At 38.6% G+C, this 19825-nt stretch overlaps 3 protein-coding genes across 4 annotated transcripts; 1 reads left to right on the top strand and 2 right to left on the bottom strand.

Annotated features, from left to right (window-relative positions):
* Positions 1-10: 10 nt before the first annotated feature.
* On the top strand, positions 11-5493 carry LOC118343705 (golgin subfamily B member 1-like). Of its 2 annotated transcripts, none has more exons than XM_035692458.1 (4): positions 11-1713; positions 1869-3849; positions 4030-4236; positions 4882-5493. In XM_035692458.1, the coding sequence occupies exons 1-4, from the start codon at positions 1343-1345 to the stop codon at positions 5197-5199; spliced, it is 2877 nt and encodes a 958-aa protein (XP_035548351.1). In that variant the 5' UTR covers positions 11-1342; the 3' UTR covers positions 5200-5493. The 2 variants fall into 2 exon arrangements, with proteins under 2 accessions (XP_035548351.1, XP_035548352.1); XM_035692459.1 differs by having other exon boundaries at positions 1551-1726; positions 4882-5199.
* A 2925-nt stretch (positions 5494-8418) lies between these two features.
* On the bottom strand, positions 8419-19120 carry LOC109013074 (deaminated glutathione amidase, chloroplastic/cytosolic). The gene is made up of 9 exons (XM_018995024.2): positions 18747-19120; positions 17696-17832; positions 17239-17367; positions 16435-16493; positions 9939-10051; positions 9778-9870; positions 9535-9637; positions 9002-9084; positions 8419-8778 (listed from the first exon to the last, which is right to left on the bottom strand). Exons 1-9 carry the CDS (start codon positions 18960-18962, stop codon positions 8737-8739), a joined length of 975 nt encoding a protein of 324 aa, XP_018850569.1. The 5' UTR covers positions 18963-19120; the 3' UTR covers positions 8419-8736.
* LOC109013073 lies at positions 11372-12517 on the bottom strand. The gene is made up of 2 exons (XM_018995023.2): positions 12088-12517; positions 11372-12003 (listed from the first exon to the last, which is right to left on the bottom strand). Exons 1-2 carry the CDS (start codon positions 12497-12499, stop codon positions 11378-11380), a joined length of 1038 nt encoding a protein of 345 aa, XP_018850568.2. The 5' UTR covers positions 12500-12517; the 3' UTR covers positions 11372-11377.
* Positions 19121-19825: the final 705 nt, after the last annotated feature.

Genomic DNA, 19825 nt, shown 5'->3' with positions numbered 1-19825 from the left:
CAGATTCTTTCTGTTTCTTTATTCTGTTTTTTAATATTTTATTTTCAACCTTTTTAATGATTTTTGGCAACAAAGGCGTTGCTGAAATTTGAGCTATAACTTTTCCTCGTACGCTTCTTCTTCTTCATCTTGTATTACTATGTAATCTTGTTTCGATTTTGTGTTTTTTTTTTTAATTGCATATTTAATTGGTATGTCAAACTAGTCGTTGGCAACTGTATATCAAGCTCCTGATCTCTTGTTGAAGTTCACCTAATATTCAGCATCTTTTATTTTTTTAGATTATCGCATGGGATTAATTCATCAAGAAAGGGTATAAAGAACTTCCTGAATCTGTGTTTTTTTTTTTTAATTCCTCTTTTCTTTTAATTTTCTGTGTGGTGCTTCTACTTTACTATTGGAAGCATGCCTGAGGTTTTTTTGGCATTCAAATGTGTGGTGAACCATGAAAAGGCTGAAAGTTGTGATGGGTTGAACTTATTGACTTTTCTTCTAAATATGTGCCCTTTTTTTCCTTCTTTACCAAGGGATTTCGAGTTTGTTTGATATATTATTTGTCTTTTCAAATTAATCTGTTAGTCTGTTAAACTTTTTCTGCAAATATGCTTACTGTTTAGCGACTTGGAATATGTAGGATGTTCATATTTTTTTATATTATTCGGGCATGGAAAATGTTGTTTTTCATCCTGGATTTTTTTTATTCCCAATCACACTGCTAATGTATCGTATTTTAAGTAGCTTTTCATTTAATTTTTGATCTTTGAAGTCACTTAAAATGTGTTACATCATTTCGTGAGGCTGAGGATGATAAAATAAAAGATGAAGAGTAACATTGCTGTTTGGGCATTCAAGATATTCTATTTGAGGGTATATGTTGTAAAATTTGATAGGATGCGCACTCTGGTTCCCAATTTTTTTTTTTTTTACTATTTTGACAAGTATATGGACATTATTATTCCAGACTCTGTTGTTGATTTCGTTACCAGTCCTTTGGGTTCCTCTTATAATGATTATTCTCTTACTACATGCTTTAATTTTCTTATTTAGAATATTTCTTTTGGAAAAGAAATCCAAATTTTTGAGCTTGCATGAGATGTGTTTTCTTTTTTTACAAGTTAAAAATCCAAAAAAGAGATTGATTATAATTTCTCTTCTGGTTCACTTTTTTTTTACCTTATTTCTAGCGGTCTCGGTGATGGTTATGTGGATCTGTATTTTTCTTTTTTTTTTATTCCAGGTTTAGTTAGATCTCATCATTTTTAGAGCTTGGCCTAAAAGATCACGTCTAAATACTGGAAACTTTCATGAGCTCTAGTTTTCGATTCCAGCTGAAGATTTACTCATGAAGAAGTTTTTCTTTTTCAAATCATCTGCATCTTGCAATGGAAACAACAATGGGTTTCCTCCAGCATCAACAGATAAGCAAGTTTATTGGGAGAAACCATTGGAAAGTGGCGTGAGAAGTCAAAATAATGACAAAGCGGAGAATAGTTTTAGGAGTCCTAGGCCATTGTTTCCCAAATCTCAAAAGCAAGCATCTGATTGCCAGAGCTCCAATACCGGTTCAGATCTTAGAAGGAGCCGCTCATTGTCATCAGCTGCCTTCGGTGATGGGCCAGGACAAACTGATTTTTCTTGCTTGAATGATCGAAATAGATCTCCTTCTAGTAATACCAGCAGTGCTCTACATCAGCAACGTGATCATTTATCTCGGTGAGTCTGCTAGGTCAGTTAAATTATATGAACCCGAACTTGTTGCCTGAAGCTTATTTTTTTTGAAGACATTATTAAAAAATTATGTCACATGAAAAACCTGTTTAGAATTTGCTTGGTGAAACTAATTTTACCGGGGTTCCTTTATGTGATAGTGGTCGGACTTTTACTCCTGAGAGGCAACACAAGACAAAACAATTCGAAGAGCCAGCTTTTCAAAATGTACACAGATCAGAGAGGCCTGGTTCTTCTAGAACCTATAATGACTCGTCATCTATTAGCTCTAGTAATATTTCAGGTAAGATTGTGGACCGCTACATTGATGGAGAGCAGCAGCAGGAAAGAAGCAGGACCAATAACAGTTCTCAGAAAAATTATGCTGGACATAATGGGAGGCTTTCCCCACGGGTTCATTATGCAGCACCTACTTCACCAGCAGATAGCATCAAAGAAAAACCAAGGGCTTGTTCATTTAGGGAATTTAAAAGTTCCCGTCTTCGGTTCTCACATAAAGATTGGGCAGAAAATGGATTTGGGCATGAATCTCCAAGGAGACTTGCGAAGAATGTTATTGAGAGACTCTCCCAGTCTAATGGTTTCCCCAAAACAGTTTCAAAGGAGTTTGATGCTCCAATTACGATTGAGGATATTTATGGTAGATCCTTGGATGGCTGCTTCAGTTCAAGCTCGGATGTGGCTGTCCAAAAAAGTTCTCTTTTGGATGAACTGCATGAAACAGTTAACGAGTATCACGTAGAGGATAACTCAGGATTCCAAAGATGGAACCAATTTCATGGTGGAATTAGTGAAGATGTGAATTCTGATGAAATCGAAGATGACATTGATGCAGAACTACAAAGAAGATCCAGAGAAGCAGAGGAGAGGGTCATGCTTCTTTCTGGAGAACTTGAGCACGAAAGCTTTATTCAAGATGGTGAGTTTGATGCATCAATGTTGATTCAAACAATTAGAAACCTAACAGAGCAGAGGATAAACTTAGCACTTGAGGTTTCAAGCCTTTTACAGTCACAAATGGCTGAGAGGGCTTCCGCAAGGGAAGAACTCAGATGTGCAAATGCAGAATTGGAGTCTCAAACCCGAAGACTCGAGAAGGAGAAGAATGAGTTGCAGTCCGGACTGGAAAAGGAGTTAGATAGAAGGTCGAGTGACTGGTCATTCAAGCTTGAGAAATTTCAGTCAGAAGAGCAGAGGCTTCGTGAGCGAGTTAGAGAGCTTGCAGAGCATAATGTCTCACTTCAAAGGGAAGTTTCTTCTTTTAATGAGAGAGAAAGAGAGAGCAGGATCGCAGTGACAAATTCCGAGCAGCAACTTAAGGACCTGAGTACAGAGGTGAAGGAAATAAAAGAGGAAAACCAAGTTTTACAACAGAAGCTCTCTGAATTTCAAGAGAAGTATAGAGCAGCAGAAGAAGATCGGGTCTTCATCCAAAACAATTTTAAAGAGAAGGAGAAAGAATGCAAAGGGTTGCATAGATCTGTTACAAGATTACTAAGGACTTGCTGTGAACAAGAGAAGACAATTGATGGCTTGCGAGAAGGCTTTAGCGAAAAACTTGGGGGGAATCAACCGGTGGAGAAGTCTGATAAGCATGTGGCTAAATTACAGACAGAACAAATGAGGTTGACAGGGGTAGAACTTGCTTTGAGAAGGGAATTAGAATCTTGTAGGCTTGAAGTTGATTCTCTTCGACATGAGAATATGAACTTATTAAACCGCTTAAAAGGTAATGGGAAAGAAAGTATTGCTTTAACTTTCAGGCTAGATAAGGAGTTGTGGACCTGCATCTGTTGCTTACAGAATCAAGGGCTATCAATGCTAAATGAGAGCACCCATTTATGTTCAAAGATGTTGGAATTCATTAAAGGGAAAGCAGTCCAACATCTACCAGATGGTAAGCAGTGTGTGGAAGTTATCAAGAATGGTTTGGATTCACAATTCGTTATTGAAACTGAGGTGAAAGTTCAGGGATTTAAGCGGGGAACTGAGAACCTAGCAAGGAGTTTGCAGATGATGTCTACTTTGTTGCATGAGAAGTCCATTTCATCTGCTTCTAAATTACAGCCACAGTGTGTCGATGCTGATGGATCAGTGACACCAAATGATCAAACTTCAGAGGTAAGTTGCTGCTGCAAGTTGTTAAATTTCTGAGCAAGCACACCTAATACAAAGTTTTTTATTGTTTGTTACCTATTAATGCATTTTAATACTCTTGTTTATATGTTCACTTGAATTGATCTGGGAGTGGTAAATCCCTTTTTCCCATTGATAATATTGTTGCTGTTTTTTCTTATGTAGGATGCTATAAGATCTGAGCTTAAAGCAGAAGCTTTGCTGACCAGTCTGTTAAGAGAGAAACTTTATTCTAAAGAGCTGGAAGTTGAGCAGTTGCAAGCTGAACTAGCGACAGCAGTAAGAGGCAATGATATGCTCAGGTTTGAAGTTCAAAATGCAATAGATAACCTTTCCTTTGTCACTCACAAGTTGAAGGATCTTGAACTTCAGGTAATTCTTACTTTCGTCTCGGTTTTGGAAAGTTTATGTTCAATCCCAGTAATATATATGTGATTGGTTATACATGTAACTTATTATTTTACAATGTGATTTTGCATCCACGCGTGTAAGATAAAGCTTATTTGATGTAAACTTCATAGACTATTATGATTTTGTTTGGTTAGATTGAGTTCCAGAATAGGCCTAGAATATTTTATTATGTTAGTTAGAAAAGCTAACAGATGCCACAGAATAAAGAAGCTTTGGAATAAGCTGGATTCTTCTGGATATCCAATGTAATCAAGTAGTTGTAGGATTTGAATTAGCGAACTTATGAAGTGCTGAATTGTAAGTACTTTAAACCGAGAGGAACAAAAAGTATATGTAGTATTTCTTAACAAGTTCCTGGATAACTATTGATCATAGTGACGATATTGGGGATGGTGATGAGTCACGTGACATGCTTTATAGTGCCAACTGCTGGGCAGTTAAGAAAGGCATCCCAAGAATGAGCATGATCATAACAGCGAAGTTCATGCGGATGATACTTTATGATACTTTTTTTTTTGATGGGTAATACTTTATGATACTTTTTGTTACAAGTATTTGCGTTGTCAGACTTGAAAAAAAGAAGTTAAGTTTCTTTCTATATAACAGATGCTGAAGAAGGATGAAAACATAAACCAGCTTGAAAATAACCTCGAAGAATCTCTGAAGGAATTAACGATTATGAGAGGGATATTACCGAAAGTTTCAGAGGAGAGAGATTTGATTTGGGAGGAAGTGAAGCAATACAGCGAGAAGAACATGCTATTGAACTCTGAGGTTAGGGCATTGAAGAAGAAGATAGAGGCACTTGATGAGGACGTACTTCTGAAGGAAGGTCAGATCACAATCCTGAAAGACGCCATAGGGAAAAAACCTTTTGACCTTCTTGCCAGCCCTGACTCTTTGCAAGATTTTCTGCTGGAATGATTGCGAATTTGCGAGAAAGCTACGCTGGATTTTTCTTTAAGGTGAATAACCACACTGTTCATAGTCCTATACTTTGTGCTTTGAGGCTGCTCTTTTGTACCTTTTCTTTTCTTTTCCTTTTACTTTAGTGAAGGTTATGATAATGAGTAAAAGAAACATATTGTGATTCTTTTGTGATTGGCCTGTTCACATAATTGTATGTAGTTTGTTTTGGAGCTTAGCAATACCAGAGGAATGTCTTTGAAACTCTTTCTGATGTAGCTTTTGAATCCAATGGAATCTCTCTTGGAAAAATGCTTTTCTCCCTTGTGTTGGTTAAATTCTTTGTTTGTGGAGGAGAAAAAAAGGAAACAAAGATGTACTTAGCCACCGTAAAAACATGTAGTTTAGCGGACATGACATTGTTTGCTTAGGCCTCATTTGGATACAGAAATGGTTTCATCTCATTTCATCTTATTATTATAATTTTTTTAAATTTTCACACAAAATATAATAAATAATTTAATTTTATAAAATTTCAAAATAATAATAATATTAAAAAATAATATTAAAATAATATTTTATTTAATTTTTAACTTTCATCTTAAATTATTTTTTCTTATCTCATTATTCAAACGGGACCTTAATCGATCACGGGTAGACGTTCCTGTACCACACAACACTGTTTAGACTCTTTAGAGTCTATAATATTAACGTGAGGTTTCCTACTTCTCTTATTTTCTTCAAAGTCACCAATCGATGTCCGTAGACAGGCCCATCTTTCAGTTTTCTACGAGGGTTTCTTACTAAATGGTCCTGTAGCTTTTATTTATTCAGATACCAACCTGTATTTTTTCCTATAAAACTTCAATAATACATTATACAATTAAAAAGAAAAAGGATTGTCCACCGTTGAGGACATTGTAGTTAATCCCCCCTGAAATCATACTGTAGACCTTCTTTCTTGAGTGTTCGGAAATAATTATTATATTATTAAGCTGATACGTAGAGTACATAATTTTAAAGAGAGTATCTTCCTGCAGGACTTTCCAATTTCTTCCAAATAATAGCCTCTAATGGTAGCCTGCCACGTAGACAGCCCATTTTCGAAAGTCTGGATCGCATTGTAGAGGAAGAATAAAAATTCTTCCTCACTCCCGAGTCCTCCCTTCCCCCTTCTCTCTCTCTCTCTCTCTCCTCACAACTAAAGTTCTTGCCTTTTCGTGTCAAACTCAGGGCCATTAACAAAAAGCTCAAAACTGGAGGAAAATAAAGATTTGGCTGAGGTTTTTCGAGTCCAACTCCAACCTTCTTTCGTTCTCAACCGTATTAACGAAAGCTAGAATGCTCTTCAGCTTATGCAGAAAAAATCTTATGAAATTAAACAAATATTTAACGATCCACGAAGAACTAAATTCACAATATTTCAGAAAATTCAATCTGTCACCCACCAAGTTCCCTCGCCGCAGTTTCAACACAAAAAAGATTCTTGTGTGTTTTGTTTTGTGGTTTGCTAATTAATTTCAATGGAGAAAAGAAAGTATTTTTAGCATTTTCTATTTAGAGACTGGGGCTATGAAAGCAACCAGACCTATTCGAAGGTGAATGCTCATGGTATTTTGCGAGGAGGGCAATTTTTAGATGTTTAAATTTGTAGATTCACATATGGGGCTAGATTTGTAAAAGGTGATTTTTTTTTTTTTAAAATTTTTGAGAGAGAAAATGAAAGAAAGTTGGGAATTGGTAAATCCAATCTGATTACTGGCACTCCGAGTAAGAATTTACAGATCACCGTGTACAATCTTGGCAATGTTGTTGAGTGCAAAGCCCAAGTCCTACTTTGATTTTGGGTTTGATGGTAGAGGCAAGTTTAGCAGAGAAAACCTATAATTTTCAACCAAACTCAGTTCATCATTAACCCAAATCCATAGGAACCATTTTATACGAAATGTGTCCCTTTTCTGTAATGGTTTCATTTTCTACCATTTTCAATAAGCAAATAGAAGAGTGGTCCCAATGGCGATGGAGATAGATAGAGGATGACGACAGACTGGTTGCGGAGGCGAAATGGTCCGACACAAAGGTTTGAAGGGGTGACGGTTGTACGACATGCAATAGTGGGGTGGGTGCAAAGTGCAAATGTGTCGAAGTGGTCTCTCTTCGAAAAAATCTTCTTCACACTACTGTTGATAGAAACCCAGGCACACTTAACGTGCTGGGTTGAAAAAAAAAAAAAAAACTATATGAGGTGTGTGGAGAGTGCAATATATAATAGGCTGATCTCTAGTATTTCTCTTTTGTATGAGTCTGATATGTCAGCATAGCATTGGTTACTGTTAAACTCACAACTTCGGCATTACCGTTCTAAAGAGGAACTGAATTTTAAATAGTAAGATTTTATTTGTAACATTTAAAATTTATTTTTCAAATCAAATTATGCTACATAAGTATTTACTTAAATGTGTTCTATACACCGACTTGAGAATATAATTTTTTGTTAAGAAAATAAAAAAACCTAATATTTCTCAGTAGTCTATAGGTAAGAATAAAAATAAAGTTTTATATTGTTATTGCTTATGCTGATGATTGTTTTATACTTCAAAAGAGCACTAGAAAATCAAGAGAATCGATTGGAATGTTAACAGATAAAGAGACCTGAGAAGTTTTCGCAAACAGAATCAAACAAATACATAGCAATAGACATGAAAGCAAAGGCTATCTATGTGAGTTTGAGCTTTTGTTCAAGGTTAATTCAGACGCTTTAAGATGAAAACGAAGACATAAATATAGGGACTAGAGAGATTAACTCTGATGACATCAGAAAGCACTTACTACGTCAAACTTAAGAAGTAAAAAACAATTTAAACAAAACTTGGACACACCACCAGGCTCTTCATCTACATTGTAACGGATTATTGGGAGGCGCTCCTGTTTCGGCTAATACAAAGGCCGTCAGAACCAGAGCCAATTTTCTCAGAGATTGGCTTGGAACAAGTGATGGTGCCGGAAGCGGTCTTCATTTTTAGAGGTTGTGCAAAGAAAGCAGGGATTGGAATTAGATGGAGATTTTCCCTCATTTCATGGCAACTGAAATAGATTGGTGTGCATGGCTGTTGAAAAGTACAAAGATCGGTTACTTGAACTAAGCACGCACATACCTTCTTTCAAAAAAAAGGTAATAATCCAGAAGAATGTAACACCTCCCAATTTGAAAACACAAGAATGTAACACCCTAATGCATAAACATGCAAAAGAAGCGCACTTATTGACTGCTTGACGATGAAGGAAATCAAGTCCCAACGTGAAACGTAATAATCCAGAAATTCATGTATAGACAAATGCATTTGTTGAGAGAATACATATTTAATAGATCGCTGAGTCGCTGACAAAGGAATTCATAAGTTAATTATGCCAATTCAGATCGCCAAGTAACATTATCTCCCATAAACCAAGCAAGTTGCTCTTTCTTCTTACATAAAAGTTCACAAAGGCTTGAAATGGCTCTAGCATATCACCTAGATGGCAGCAGATGCATGATTTATATGCCAGGTCCACAATTTATAGGGATGCTGATTTCCAGAAGTCAATTGGCTTCCGTTGCTGAATAAGGACATTCAATTAGAAACACAAGAAAAAAAGGCATCTATAAACTAAATTTTTATTTAATAGAAAGTAAAACTATGCATGTGGTGCACAAGTCTAACCCGTTGCCTTCGGTAAAGAAACGAGTCAAACTCACCTATCATCTAGTCAGTTGAAAATTATTTGAGGCTCTGTTTAATTAAAAATAATTTTTTTCCTGGGAGAGGCTTTTAGAGTTTACCATGGCAATTGGCATCTTCGCTCTTACTGAATCAATTAGTGAGAAATCAATTTCCGCTACAGCAATTCCTGTTGACAATCGATCTGAAAACAGAGAAACAGAACCGGATGTGAAAATTAAGCCAGCCACAGCTGCTAGCATGCGTGCTACAGGTACTGAAAGTAACAAAAGGCAGCATTTCTATAAAATTAAGTTCCCCTATAAAAGTCTGAGCCTTGGGGAAAGAGACAGTTGCTCCAAGAAATAAGCATTAAGAACTTAAGACATAATCTTTTATTTTGGAGGATGAATACGGTGATGTTGAACACACCCACGAGCAAATCAAACATAAAAATTTGAACACGATTCTAGTTAATCTATATGTCTGGTTTAGATTGTGAGCCAAACTCATCATGTTTCCAGAACCACAGGGCGAGTTGACTAACTAGCTAATCACACATTCATTTAGTAGTTATACCTCCAATTTTACTTATTTAAGTAGAGGATCAATCACAGGTGAAGCTTCAGAATGAACAAAGGGGAATGGTTCTTACCAGGCAGTCGACCAACTACAGTTCCCCATGGATCAATTATTATTGAGTCACCATAGCTTTCTCTTTTATCATTGTTCATTCCAGCTTGTGTAGCAGCTACAACCTGATAATGCATTCAGCAAATAATTCTCCACATGATGCAGTAAGGGATGATATGGCACTTGAGAAAAACTTGTCAATGAACTTGATTTTACTATGAATTTCATTCAAAATCTTTCTACTAGAGGTGAAAATGGAACATACATAACATTGAGTCTCAATTGCACGAGCACGAAGAAGAATCTCCCAGTGTGCCTGACCAGTCACTTTAGTGAAAGCTGAGGGAACCAATAGGACCTGCAGACTTACAAGTGTTATATACAACACAACCCATTCAAATACAAAGCTAAGAAATCCACTCATGCCTGCGCATCATGTTGGAATCTAAGCTGCTGGTAAAGCTCTGGGAATCTCAAATCATAGCAAACTGTTAGGCCCAAACGTCCAACGGGGCTGTCTACAGCAACAATGTCCTTTCCTAAAAACATTGTAGCTTTACTTGCTTAGATGTGAAAAAAATAATTGTTTATGGAAATGTAAAGATCATCTATTGTCCAATTGGACAAAAACTTATGCTGTTTCACAATTAGTCCAACAATGTATATCGAGCAAACACAACAACACCCCCAGCCCAAAAATACATGTAGCAAACTGCACAAAGATCCCAAAAGATAAAGGGAAACATGCTAACGAAATAGTTCCCAGAATGAGGAGATACCAAAACTTGAACAAAGATCTCACTAACAACTAAAGTAGAATAGAATGGGCAAGTGACTTAAAGCTTAGGCTGTTATGAAATATGCCTAACAATATATATCAAGCTCACACGTACTAAATACGGACAAAATGCGAATAAGAAAAATTAACCTTCCCCCGCAAACCACATTAAAAAATTAAAAATAATGGTAATAACCACTAGACTTCCAGTAATCACGGCCCACAGGGTTAGTTATGGCTAAAGGATACCATCACATATGGAGTTAACCAACTATACAAAAAAAAAAAAGGACAGGAAAATAAACACTTTTTTTTTTTATAGGTAATCAAAGATATTGTATTTATAGAACTAGGCAAGGCCTAAGTACACAGGAAATATACATGAAAAATGCCTAACTAGAGGTTACAATAGAAGAAAAAGATCATGGACACTAAGTCCGTTACAAACTATAGCCCTCGCCCATAGGAACAATGACTTAAAAAAGAAAACTTTAAGCTCATCCATAGTTCTCTCTTGATCATCAAAACATCTAGCATTTCTCTCACTCCAAATACACCAACACATGCATATTGGTACCAATCTCCAAATTGCCGCTACCTGAGAATCTCCGTGTAGTCCTCTCCAGCTTGCGAGGAAATCCACCAATCTACAAGGCATAACCCAAGACAATCCGACTCTTGAGAAAAAATCATCCCATATAGCCTTGGCCACCTCGCAATGTAAAAGCAAATGATCAACTGACTCCCCATGCTTTTTACACATACAATACCAATCTAGGACAATAATCCGTCGTTTCCTCAAATTATCTATAGTGAGAATCTTGTCCAAAGATGCTGTCCAAACAAAGAAAGCTGCTTTTGAAGGAGCTTTCGTCTTCCATATACTCTTCTACGGGAACATAGACATTCCGGAGTTCGTGAGTTTTTGGTAAAAACAATTGACAGAGAAGATACCTTTCTTAGAATGATTCCAATGCATTTTATCTCCGGAGCCCCCTGGAATACTTGCGGAATATAATGTCGCAAAAAACTCCGTAATAGACTCCAACTCCCAATCATGAGTTGCCCTAATGAAATCAATATTCCATTAAGGGGTGCCATTTGAAAAGACCAAAAGGTCGGCAATTGATGCCTCCTTTACTCTAGCAAGCACAAATATGGTAGGGAAGGTATCTCGTAGACAATGGTTACCACACCATATATCAAGCCAAAAACAGACACGCAATCCATCGCCTACAACAAAATGTTCATGACCCCAGAAGGTCCCCCAAAGGCTCCTAATGTTTTTCCACAAACCCACTCCATGAGTGCCTCGTACCTCATTCGAGCACCATCCTCCCCAAATTTTCCTAAATTGAGAATCTATAACGGACTTCCATAAAGATTCCCTTTCATTTTGGTACCTCCACAACCACTTACCCAAAAGAGTTTGATTGAATTTCATCAAGTGGTGAATCCCCAACCCTCCCCAAGAAATTGAGATACAAATTGTTGACCAGTTAACCAGGTGGAATTTAAACTCTTCCCCCAATCCACTCCATAAGAAATCCCTTTGTAGCTTCTCAGTGCGATTAGCCACCTTTATGGGAAGCGGGAATAAAGACAAAAAATAGGTGGGTAAGTTAGAAAGAGTGCTTTTAATAAAAATTAACCTACCACCTTTCGACAAGTATAGCCTCTTCCAAGCAGCCAATCTGCATTCCACCCTTTCGACTACATAGTTCCAAATCCTTTCAGATTTAAAAGAAGCACCCAAACGTAAGCCAAGATATTTCAAAGGAAGCGAAGATATCTTACATCCCAGGGTAGTAGCTAAAATCTCCACATCAGGGGCAGCCCCCACTGGCACTATTTCCGACTTTGCAAGGTTGATGCTCAAACCTGACATAACAACAAAGCAAAAGAGTAGCACCCTCAAGTCTTGGAGTTGTCCAAGGTGTGCACCACAAAATATAAGTGTGTCATCAGCAAATAACAAGTGAGAAATGTGGAGATTGCCATTCCACATCGAGAAACCATGGAGTAACCCACCATCCACCAGACCCTCAATCATCTTGCTGAGAGCTTCCATGACAAAAAGGAAAAGAAGAGGAGAAAGCATATCTCCCTGTCTCAAGCCATGAAAGGAGTTGAAGAAACCCACCGTATAGCCATTTACCAAAATAGAGAAACGAGCTGAAAAGATACAAAATTCTACCATTTCTGTCATTTTCCCCCCAAAACCACATCTTCCAAGTAAGTAAAGAATGAACTTCTAGTTGACATGATCAAATGCTTTCTCTATGTCTAACTTGCAAAGTAGCCCGGGTTCTCTAGACTTCAATCGACCATCCAAGACTTGGTTTGCGATAAGTATCGAGTCAAGAATTTGTCTACCTTTGGCAAACGCATTTTGCGACTTCGAGATTAGTTTTTCCACCACCGAGCTTAGTCTATTTGCTAACACTTTTGATAGAATCTTGTACATCCCCATTCACAAGACTAATGGAGCGATAGTCTCTCACATTCCTAGACCCTACTTTTTTAAGAATGAAGGCTAAAAAAGATGGCATTGAGACTTTTCAAATCTAGCATTAGAATGAAATTCATGAAAGACTTGCATAATATCTTCATTGACCACCTCCCAACAAACTTGAAAGAAACCCAAAGTAAATCCATCCGGATCGGGAGCCTTATCACTTGCCATACTTCTAATAACATTGCCCACTTCTTCTTCTGTAAATGGTCTTTCTAACCACCCTACACTCTGCTGGTCTAGAGTGGAAAAAGATAAACCATCCATTCTCGGTCTCCAATTATGCTCTTCAGATAAGAGTTGATGATAGTATTGTTCAATGTGGTTTTTGATAACCATCTGATCCGAAGAAGCTACCCCATCTACCATCAGTGTATCAATAACATTGTTCCTCCTGTGAGAGTTAGCCATCCTATGGAAGAATTTCGTGCATTTGTCCCCCTCCTTAAACTAGAGTACCCTTGATTTCTGTCTCCATGAAATCTCCTCCATCAAAGTAACCCTTTCAAGATCAGCAACTACCTGGCTCTTACGAATTTTCTCAGGTTCAGAGAGGGTTCTGGCCTCCTCCTCGCCTTCCAGACCCTGTACTTCCTCCATAAAAGAGCGCTTATACTGAAACACATTGCCAAAAACTTATTCATTCCATTGCTTCAGGTCCTGTTTTAGCGCTTTCAACTTTTTTGCCATAATGAAGCCTGGAGAGCCTTGAAAACTATAGGAAGTCCACCATTGCCTGATCCTATCTACAAAACCATCAGTTTTAAGCCACATATGCTCAAATTTGAAATACCTTCTATCCCCTTGGATGCCTCCACAATCTAAAATGACGGGAAAGTGATCGGAGCATAAACGGGATAATCTTCTTTGAGCTACATCCGGAAAGTGTGACTCCCAATCGGGGGTTAGCAAAAATCTATCGATCCTCGACCAAGATGTAAAATCATGGTTGTTAGACCAGGTAAACGTGACTCCTGATAGTGGAATGTCCATGAGCTCCTGTTCTGAAATGAAATCAGAAAAATCTCTCATAGTAGGAGTGATGTGAGGAGCTCCCGACCTTTCGCTTGGAAAGCGAGATGTATTAAAGTCCCCCCCCCCAATGCAACTTGGTAGCTCCCACCAACTAATGACCCCCGCCAGTTCTTCCCACAAAAATCTTCTCTCTGAAGCAATAGTTGGGCCGTAAACACTAGCGAAAGCCCATTTGAAGCCGTCTTCTAGATTAACAAAAAAACATGCAACCGAGAAATCACTCACACTCTCCTCCACCTTTTCCACCACCCTTGTGTCAAACATAATGAGAACTCCCCCGGAAGCTCCTTTTGATGGTAGGTAAGACCACCCAACATGTTGTCCTCTCCATAAGCTGCGAACTACTTGTCTTGTAATAGCTTCCAACTTAGTCTCTTGTAAGCATATGATGTCCTCTTTCCATTGGCGAAGTAAATTTCTGACTTGGAGCCGCTTATTAGGATCATGCAACCCCCTCACATTCCATTATATTATTTTTGGCTTCATGGGACAACCATTTTACCCCTCCCCTTACTACGCTCCCGAGTAGAGCTCTTCTCACCTCCATCCTCTTTCATTGCCCAATCTAGCCTTCTGAGTTCTCTTTCCCTTTTTTTGGCTGAAGCCAAGAATAGATCGGACTTGGATTGGGCATTCAAAGTCTCTATAGTTGTAAGTAGGGCCATAAATTCAGCTTTGAAATCCTCGTAAGAAATTCCTACCATATGCTTAATGTCCATCGCTCTCTGAATAACCTAATCTGACACATTGGGATGAAAGGAGTAGATTGGAGTAGGTTCATCCTCCCCATCCCTATTAGTGGTAAACATAACCAAAGAGCCAGCATCTTCTACCATCTCTAGTCCCTGAGAAGCTACCTGATCCGACACTTGGGTTAGTTCCTTCGCCGCCCAGGGAATAGTAACCAACCCAGAAGGAACTGGCGACACAGTCTGTGCCACCACTAGGCTCGAGAACTCACCAAAATCATCATTCAACTCTAACGCCGATAATGACTTCACCACCAGAGAGTCAGGAGATAGGCCAGAGCCTACCGGCGATGAAGTTTGTGCCACCTCAATGGGTGGGGGCCCATCCATAAGCTCCCCGAGCTCCAACGAAACTTTCGCAGGGCCATTAGCTTCATCGGGAATTTCCATCGCTTGGGTTGCCATTCATATGGCTGCCGTCGCTTGGGTCGCCGAAGCAAGGGAAGCTGTATGTTTATGTTTCTATGTAGATTTCGACGATAAAAAGCAGCTCACGGCACTACACAAATTCAACTCGTCAACTCTCATCCCTACCAACACCAACTCCGGCACCCCAAACCTCTCTGTTGAACCCACCACCACCTCTGACGAGCTCACCACCATCGACGTCGACCCCTGACCCACCTCCAACGATGGAGGTTGGGACGACAATGGGGTTTCTCTATAAGGAGCCCTACGTCTCCAGGCAGGCTTCGAGCCCTGGGCCTGAGAGATGGGCTTGGCCATCAGGTTGGGCCGCTGGGCCCCTGGAAGGCTGGCCTGCAAATGAGGCCCATTAGAAACCACACATTTACCCTTAAGCCCAAGAACATAAACCGGCCCATTTAGAAAGCCTACTCCCTGGCCCATTACGAAAGCCTTCTCCCTCTGCAAAGCCTCCTCAACGCTGCATTTTATCATTCTCATATTAAGAAGTAAACCCCCCACTTGCGTATCCATCTCTACCAAAGCATGCTGCAGAGTTGACAAACTTGGCCCCGACATACACCTGCCCAACCATGCGTCTTCACAATGCCGTGCCTTCGCTAGACTTGACCCCTCTGCAGGTTTTGGAGCTCGAGACAAGGCCTCTCTGTACGAAGAGAAGTCTTGATGTCCCTGCGGTGGAGGAGGAGGCCTCCATGGGTGGCACCCTTTGTTATTCCTTCCCAAAAAAGAGGAAGTTGCAGAAATATTCTTCAGCAACTCTCCAAAGTTCCTCCAACCTGCCCCTTCCCTCCCTTTCGGTATCACTAGTAAGCCGTGCCGTTTCTCTTGGCCGAACTCCGATAAGGAGAAAAAGCTCCCATAAGGGTTACGTTGCCTCTGCATCACCAATACCTGAGAACCATTTCTACACAATCTGATGAAAGCAGAGGTCCCTCATAAACTACGCCTTCCTCCACCATGACCGTAAGCCATCCCAACGAGTCTTGATCAATAAAAATGTGATTCACAGCACGACAGCTGCTCTCAGTGATTCTCCACCACCTTGCATTCGTCTTCTTAAACTCGAAACACTTTTGATCAATAACAACATTCCTACTCGACCCCATCACAATACAACTACTCATAAGGTACTGAGAAGAAAAAACTAAGCTAAAACAACGCTGGTCTCAACCAGCGATAGCAGAACACCGATGGGGAGACACATCATTTTCATCTAGTGTACGAAGAGAAAAAAAAATAGGAGAGAGAAAAAGTCGGGAGATTTTCCCCGAGTTTTATACAGGAAAATAAACACATGCTTACTTACCAACATCCATTTTATAGAAAACAAATGAATGAAGTAAAACAAAGAAGGGATAACACAAGGAAATTACTTATTTAACTTGGATAAGATACACATGGGTTGAAAAAAGATACCTGCTTCTGTAAAGCTACTTTCCTTGTATACTCTTCCGTCAGGAACATTCACATCAAACCTTAGCACATTCGAGAAACTTTTTTTCAATAGATGTATCATGTTGATAAAACCATTTCATCATAAACTCAAGTAGCATGGCTACAAGACAATATTTGGCATTTCAACGTGAGGAAAGTTGTATGAACACGGATTATACTGTTCCAACATGATGTATGATCCTGCCACCTCTCAATGCGTTCACATGTGTGTACACACGCATGTTCAACATGCAAACAAACACAGCACACACACGCACGCACATGCACACTGAAGTATATATCCTGCTGCATCTTGGACAAAGAAGGTGTTTCATCTCAATATTGCCTTTATTGACAGGCAGAGTCTCAACACTGCCACTTGAAAAAAGAACAATTCTTAAAGTTCCCATTAAAGAACAGGGATTAATTCTATTGACTCAATAAAGTGGTTCCTATACGCAGCAATTATTTATTCATAAAAAAAATCTCAGCAATTACCCCAGAGAGAGAGAGAGAGAGAGAGAGAGACTTAACAGCACTATGTAATCCTACAAAAGCAAAAACTCAAACCATTGTCCGGAAAACTTTGTCAAACCAAACACGTGTGCATTATAAAGTCTGTAGCATTGATACAGGAAAATCTGACATTTCTCCAAGTTGAAGAAAGATATCAGAGTATTTTAGTAAACATAACTTTATAGCTCTCTTAAACAACACAAATACAAATAACGAAAGCTCTATAGACTATAATAAAATCCCACTGAAACACAGAACGAATCATCTTACAAGTGTATTTTCCGATAAGTGCTTCTGATGTTCCCGGCATCATCAATCACAACATGTGTGTTACATAGGTGTTCATCATCAGGTCCTTTTTCTTGGAAGCCTCCAAGTGACAGCCAAATGCTGGACTCTCTGTTGTGCATGACAGAAAATATGTCAAATGCAGGAACACAAATTTTCTAAGGTGCCAACTGCTTCCTACTAGAAAAACATTAAGGAAAGAAAAAAAGAAAAAGAAAAACTGAGTAACACAACGGCAACTATGATACCGTTTCAAGAATGCAAAGGCTAAACAAGAATGAAGAGTTCAGCAGTGAAGCAGACCTCTAGAAAAATGAATTGCATATTAATGTAAATGAAAGACATGAAATCAAAAATGATTCTAGATGGGAAAGTATGCAAGATTTTAGTAAACTGCGAAAGGAGGACTGGGGTAGACGGTAGGAAGTTGGTTTACCACCTTGCTAGAGAGCAGTACTTTTGCATAATTGGTCCATCTAAGGGTTCTGCGATCTTGACACTGTCCCCATCCTTGGCACCCACATAAGAGAAGCTTTCGGGAAAGCAAAGCAATTTTGCCCCAGCCAACGCTGCTTCCTTTTCAGATAGATAGAAACTCTTAAATTAAACTAAGAAAAGCTATAGATATTTAACTTCAGGTCTTAAAATCCTGTATAAAATCTTCACAAATCACACGCATTTAGCAACAAAGTAGCAGTTGGTGTTATACTTGAAAACCAGAGTGTTGATATCTACTTGAATGCAAAATGTTGGCTTTTATACATCAGAAACAATACAGCACAGAAAATAACACGACATGATACAACAAAAAAGAACAAAATGTACTTGAAGAAAAATTGTTACTTACACAAAGCCAGGTGCACGTGCCACTACAACACCTAGGGAAATGAAAAACCTGTGTGGTCTGCCCGTAAATCACGGAGCCACTGAATTTCGAAGTGTTACAAACATCCCGTTGTACGGATAAAAGTGCTACTGTTATATTTCCAGTCAACAGTAACGGAACGCCAATTCCATCAACCTCTTTCCCCACTCCCCTTGTTTTCTCCTCCGCCCTCTCCCTCTCTCTTCCCCATGCATAATATTCCCGACATTTTTCCCCATTAATTTCTGAATTTTGTGATATTTCATAGCCAGAGTAATACACAGATTCACAACGCTCAGGCCCAACGGACAGTTATAAATTTTATAATCCCCAAGTTTACAATTAGCAATTGACATCTAAACAAAAAAAAAAAAAAAGAAGAAGAAGAAGAAGAAGAGAGGCTTGAAATTCAATTGTTTTCAATACGGAATCAGCATGTCAAACTTCGTAAAACCAGGTTAGAATTCAAGCTCATCAGCTTAAGAGAATAATACGGCGAACAACTGAGAGAGAGAGAGAGAAGTCGGAAAAATCAAATCAGAGATTCAAACAAGAAATTTAGAGTCGCGATTAAAAGAAGAAAAAAAATATGGAAAAGAATATTCAGAGCGAAAGTAGTAGTTACTTTGACAAGGAGAGAGCATGTAGCAAAATTGGCGGCGAGATCATTAACGGAGGTCATCTGGGCGGCGGCAACTCGGACTGTGCTAGCGGCCATGTCTGAACCGGCGGCGACCACACGTGTAAAGCGGAAGTGCGGGGGAGCGATGGGTAGGCGGCTCACGGTGATTGGACCAGCTAGAGTGAAACTACGAGAAGTGAGGCGAAGACAGAATGGCATCGCTGTTTTTTTACAGAGGTAGAGAAAAAAGGGCCCTATCAAATGCCTACATGGATTTCGAACAACGGCCGGCCTTCTTCGGTATTTTTGCTATGCGATCCTTTATTTTTCTATATATTCAGTACCACCCTCTCTCCACTTTCCTCGATCCCAAGCGTGGTTCTTTAGAGTTTAGACATCTGCATTTTACAAAATTTTTAAGGCAATCTATCGTTTAGATTTATTTAATTTTAATTTTAATTATCGTTTTCAAGTTTAATGGTAGATAATTTTTTATGCCTAATTCTTTTGCTACAAAGTTCCTGTGTTTTTACATTGTTATTGTTATTAATATCTTAGGATCTTTTGCTAATATGTATATATATAAATATTATATATATACATCCTCTACAACATGTGTTAATCGAGTTTTTTACTAGGATTTTATTATACATCAGTTATTATTCATCTTCATATTCTATATTTGATATTTTTTTTATAGAGTGTGAGTTATTTTTTATAAAGTATACTCGTAATATAGTGAATAGTGATAAATCAAAAGAATTATTCTTTTGACTAACATTAGCTCTCCAACTTAGAAGATGGAAATGCTGTTCGAGTTTTCGAATGTTGTGAAATTCCAAATACTTTCTAATGTAAATATTGACCAGATTGCATGCCAAACTGTTCCAATAGGGTGTGGAAAAAAAAAAGACTCATTTGTTCTTCTGAATGCTACATAATAGCATTAAAAGCTAAAAAAAAGGTAACGGCCATGTTGCCACATCTGCCGGATGATTATGCTTCTGAATACTTTTTATAATTTCTTATTCATCATTTTTTTTTAACGTGACATAAAGTACTCGAAAGATAAGTGAGAATTT

This window comes from Juglans regia, chromosome 7 (assembly GCF_001411555.2).
Source record: "Juglans regia cultivar Chandler chromosome 7, Walnut 2.0, whole genome shotgun sequence".
NCBI lineage: Eukaryota > Viridiplantae > Streptophyta > Magnoliopsida > Fagales > Juglandaceae > Juglans > Juglans regia.
This window is presented reverse-complemented; position numbering and strand designations above follow the sequence as displayed.

What these genes read in the sequence shown, in the direction of transcription:
- LOC118343705 (XM_035692458.1), top strand. Translation starts at nt 1,343, where the DNA reads ATGAAGAAGTTTTTCTTTTTCAAATCATCTGCATCTTGCAATGGAAAC. An exon ending in CAACGTGATCATTTATCTCG is followed by an intron (nt 1,714 to 1,868) that starts GTGAGTCTGCTA and finishes TTTATGTGATAG; the next exon opens with TGGTCGGACTTTTACTCCTG. An exon ending in TGAAGGATCTTGAACTTCAG is followed by an intron (nt 4,237 to 4,881) that starts GTAATTCTTACT and finishes TCTATATAACAG; the next exon opens with ATGCTGAAGAAGGATGAAAA.
- LOC109013074 (XM_018995024.2), bottom strand. Translation starts at nt 18,962, where the DNA reads ATGCCATTCTGTCTTCGCCTCACTTCTCGTAGTTTCACTCTAGCTGGT. An exon ending in CATGCTCTCTCCTTGTCAAA is followed by an intron (nt 17,833 to 18,746) that starts GTAACTACTACT and finishes CTATCTGAAAAG; the next exon opens with GAAGCAGCGTTGGCTGGGGC. An exon ending in GATTCCAACATGATGCGCAG is followed by an intron (nt 9,871 to 9,938) that starts GCATGAGTGGAT and finishes GTAAGTCTGCAG; the next exon opens with GTCCTATTGGTTCCCTCAGC.
- LOC109013073 (XM_018995023.2), bottom strand. Translation starts at nt 12,499, where the DNA reads ATGACAGAAATGGTAGAATTTTGTATCTTTTCAGCTCGTTTCTCTATT. An exon ending in TTTAGCTACTACCCTGGGAT is followed by an intron (nt 12,004 to 12,087) that starts GTAAGATATCTT and finishes GGAACTATGTAG; the next exon opens with TCGAAAGGGTGGAATGCAGA.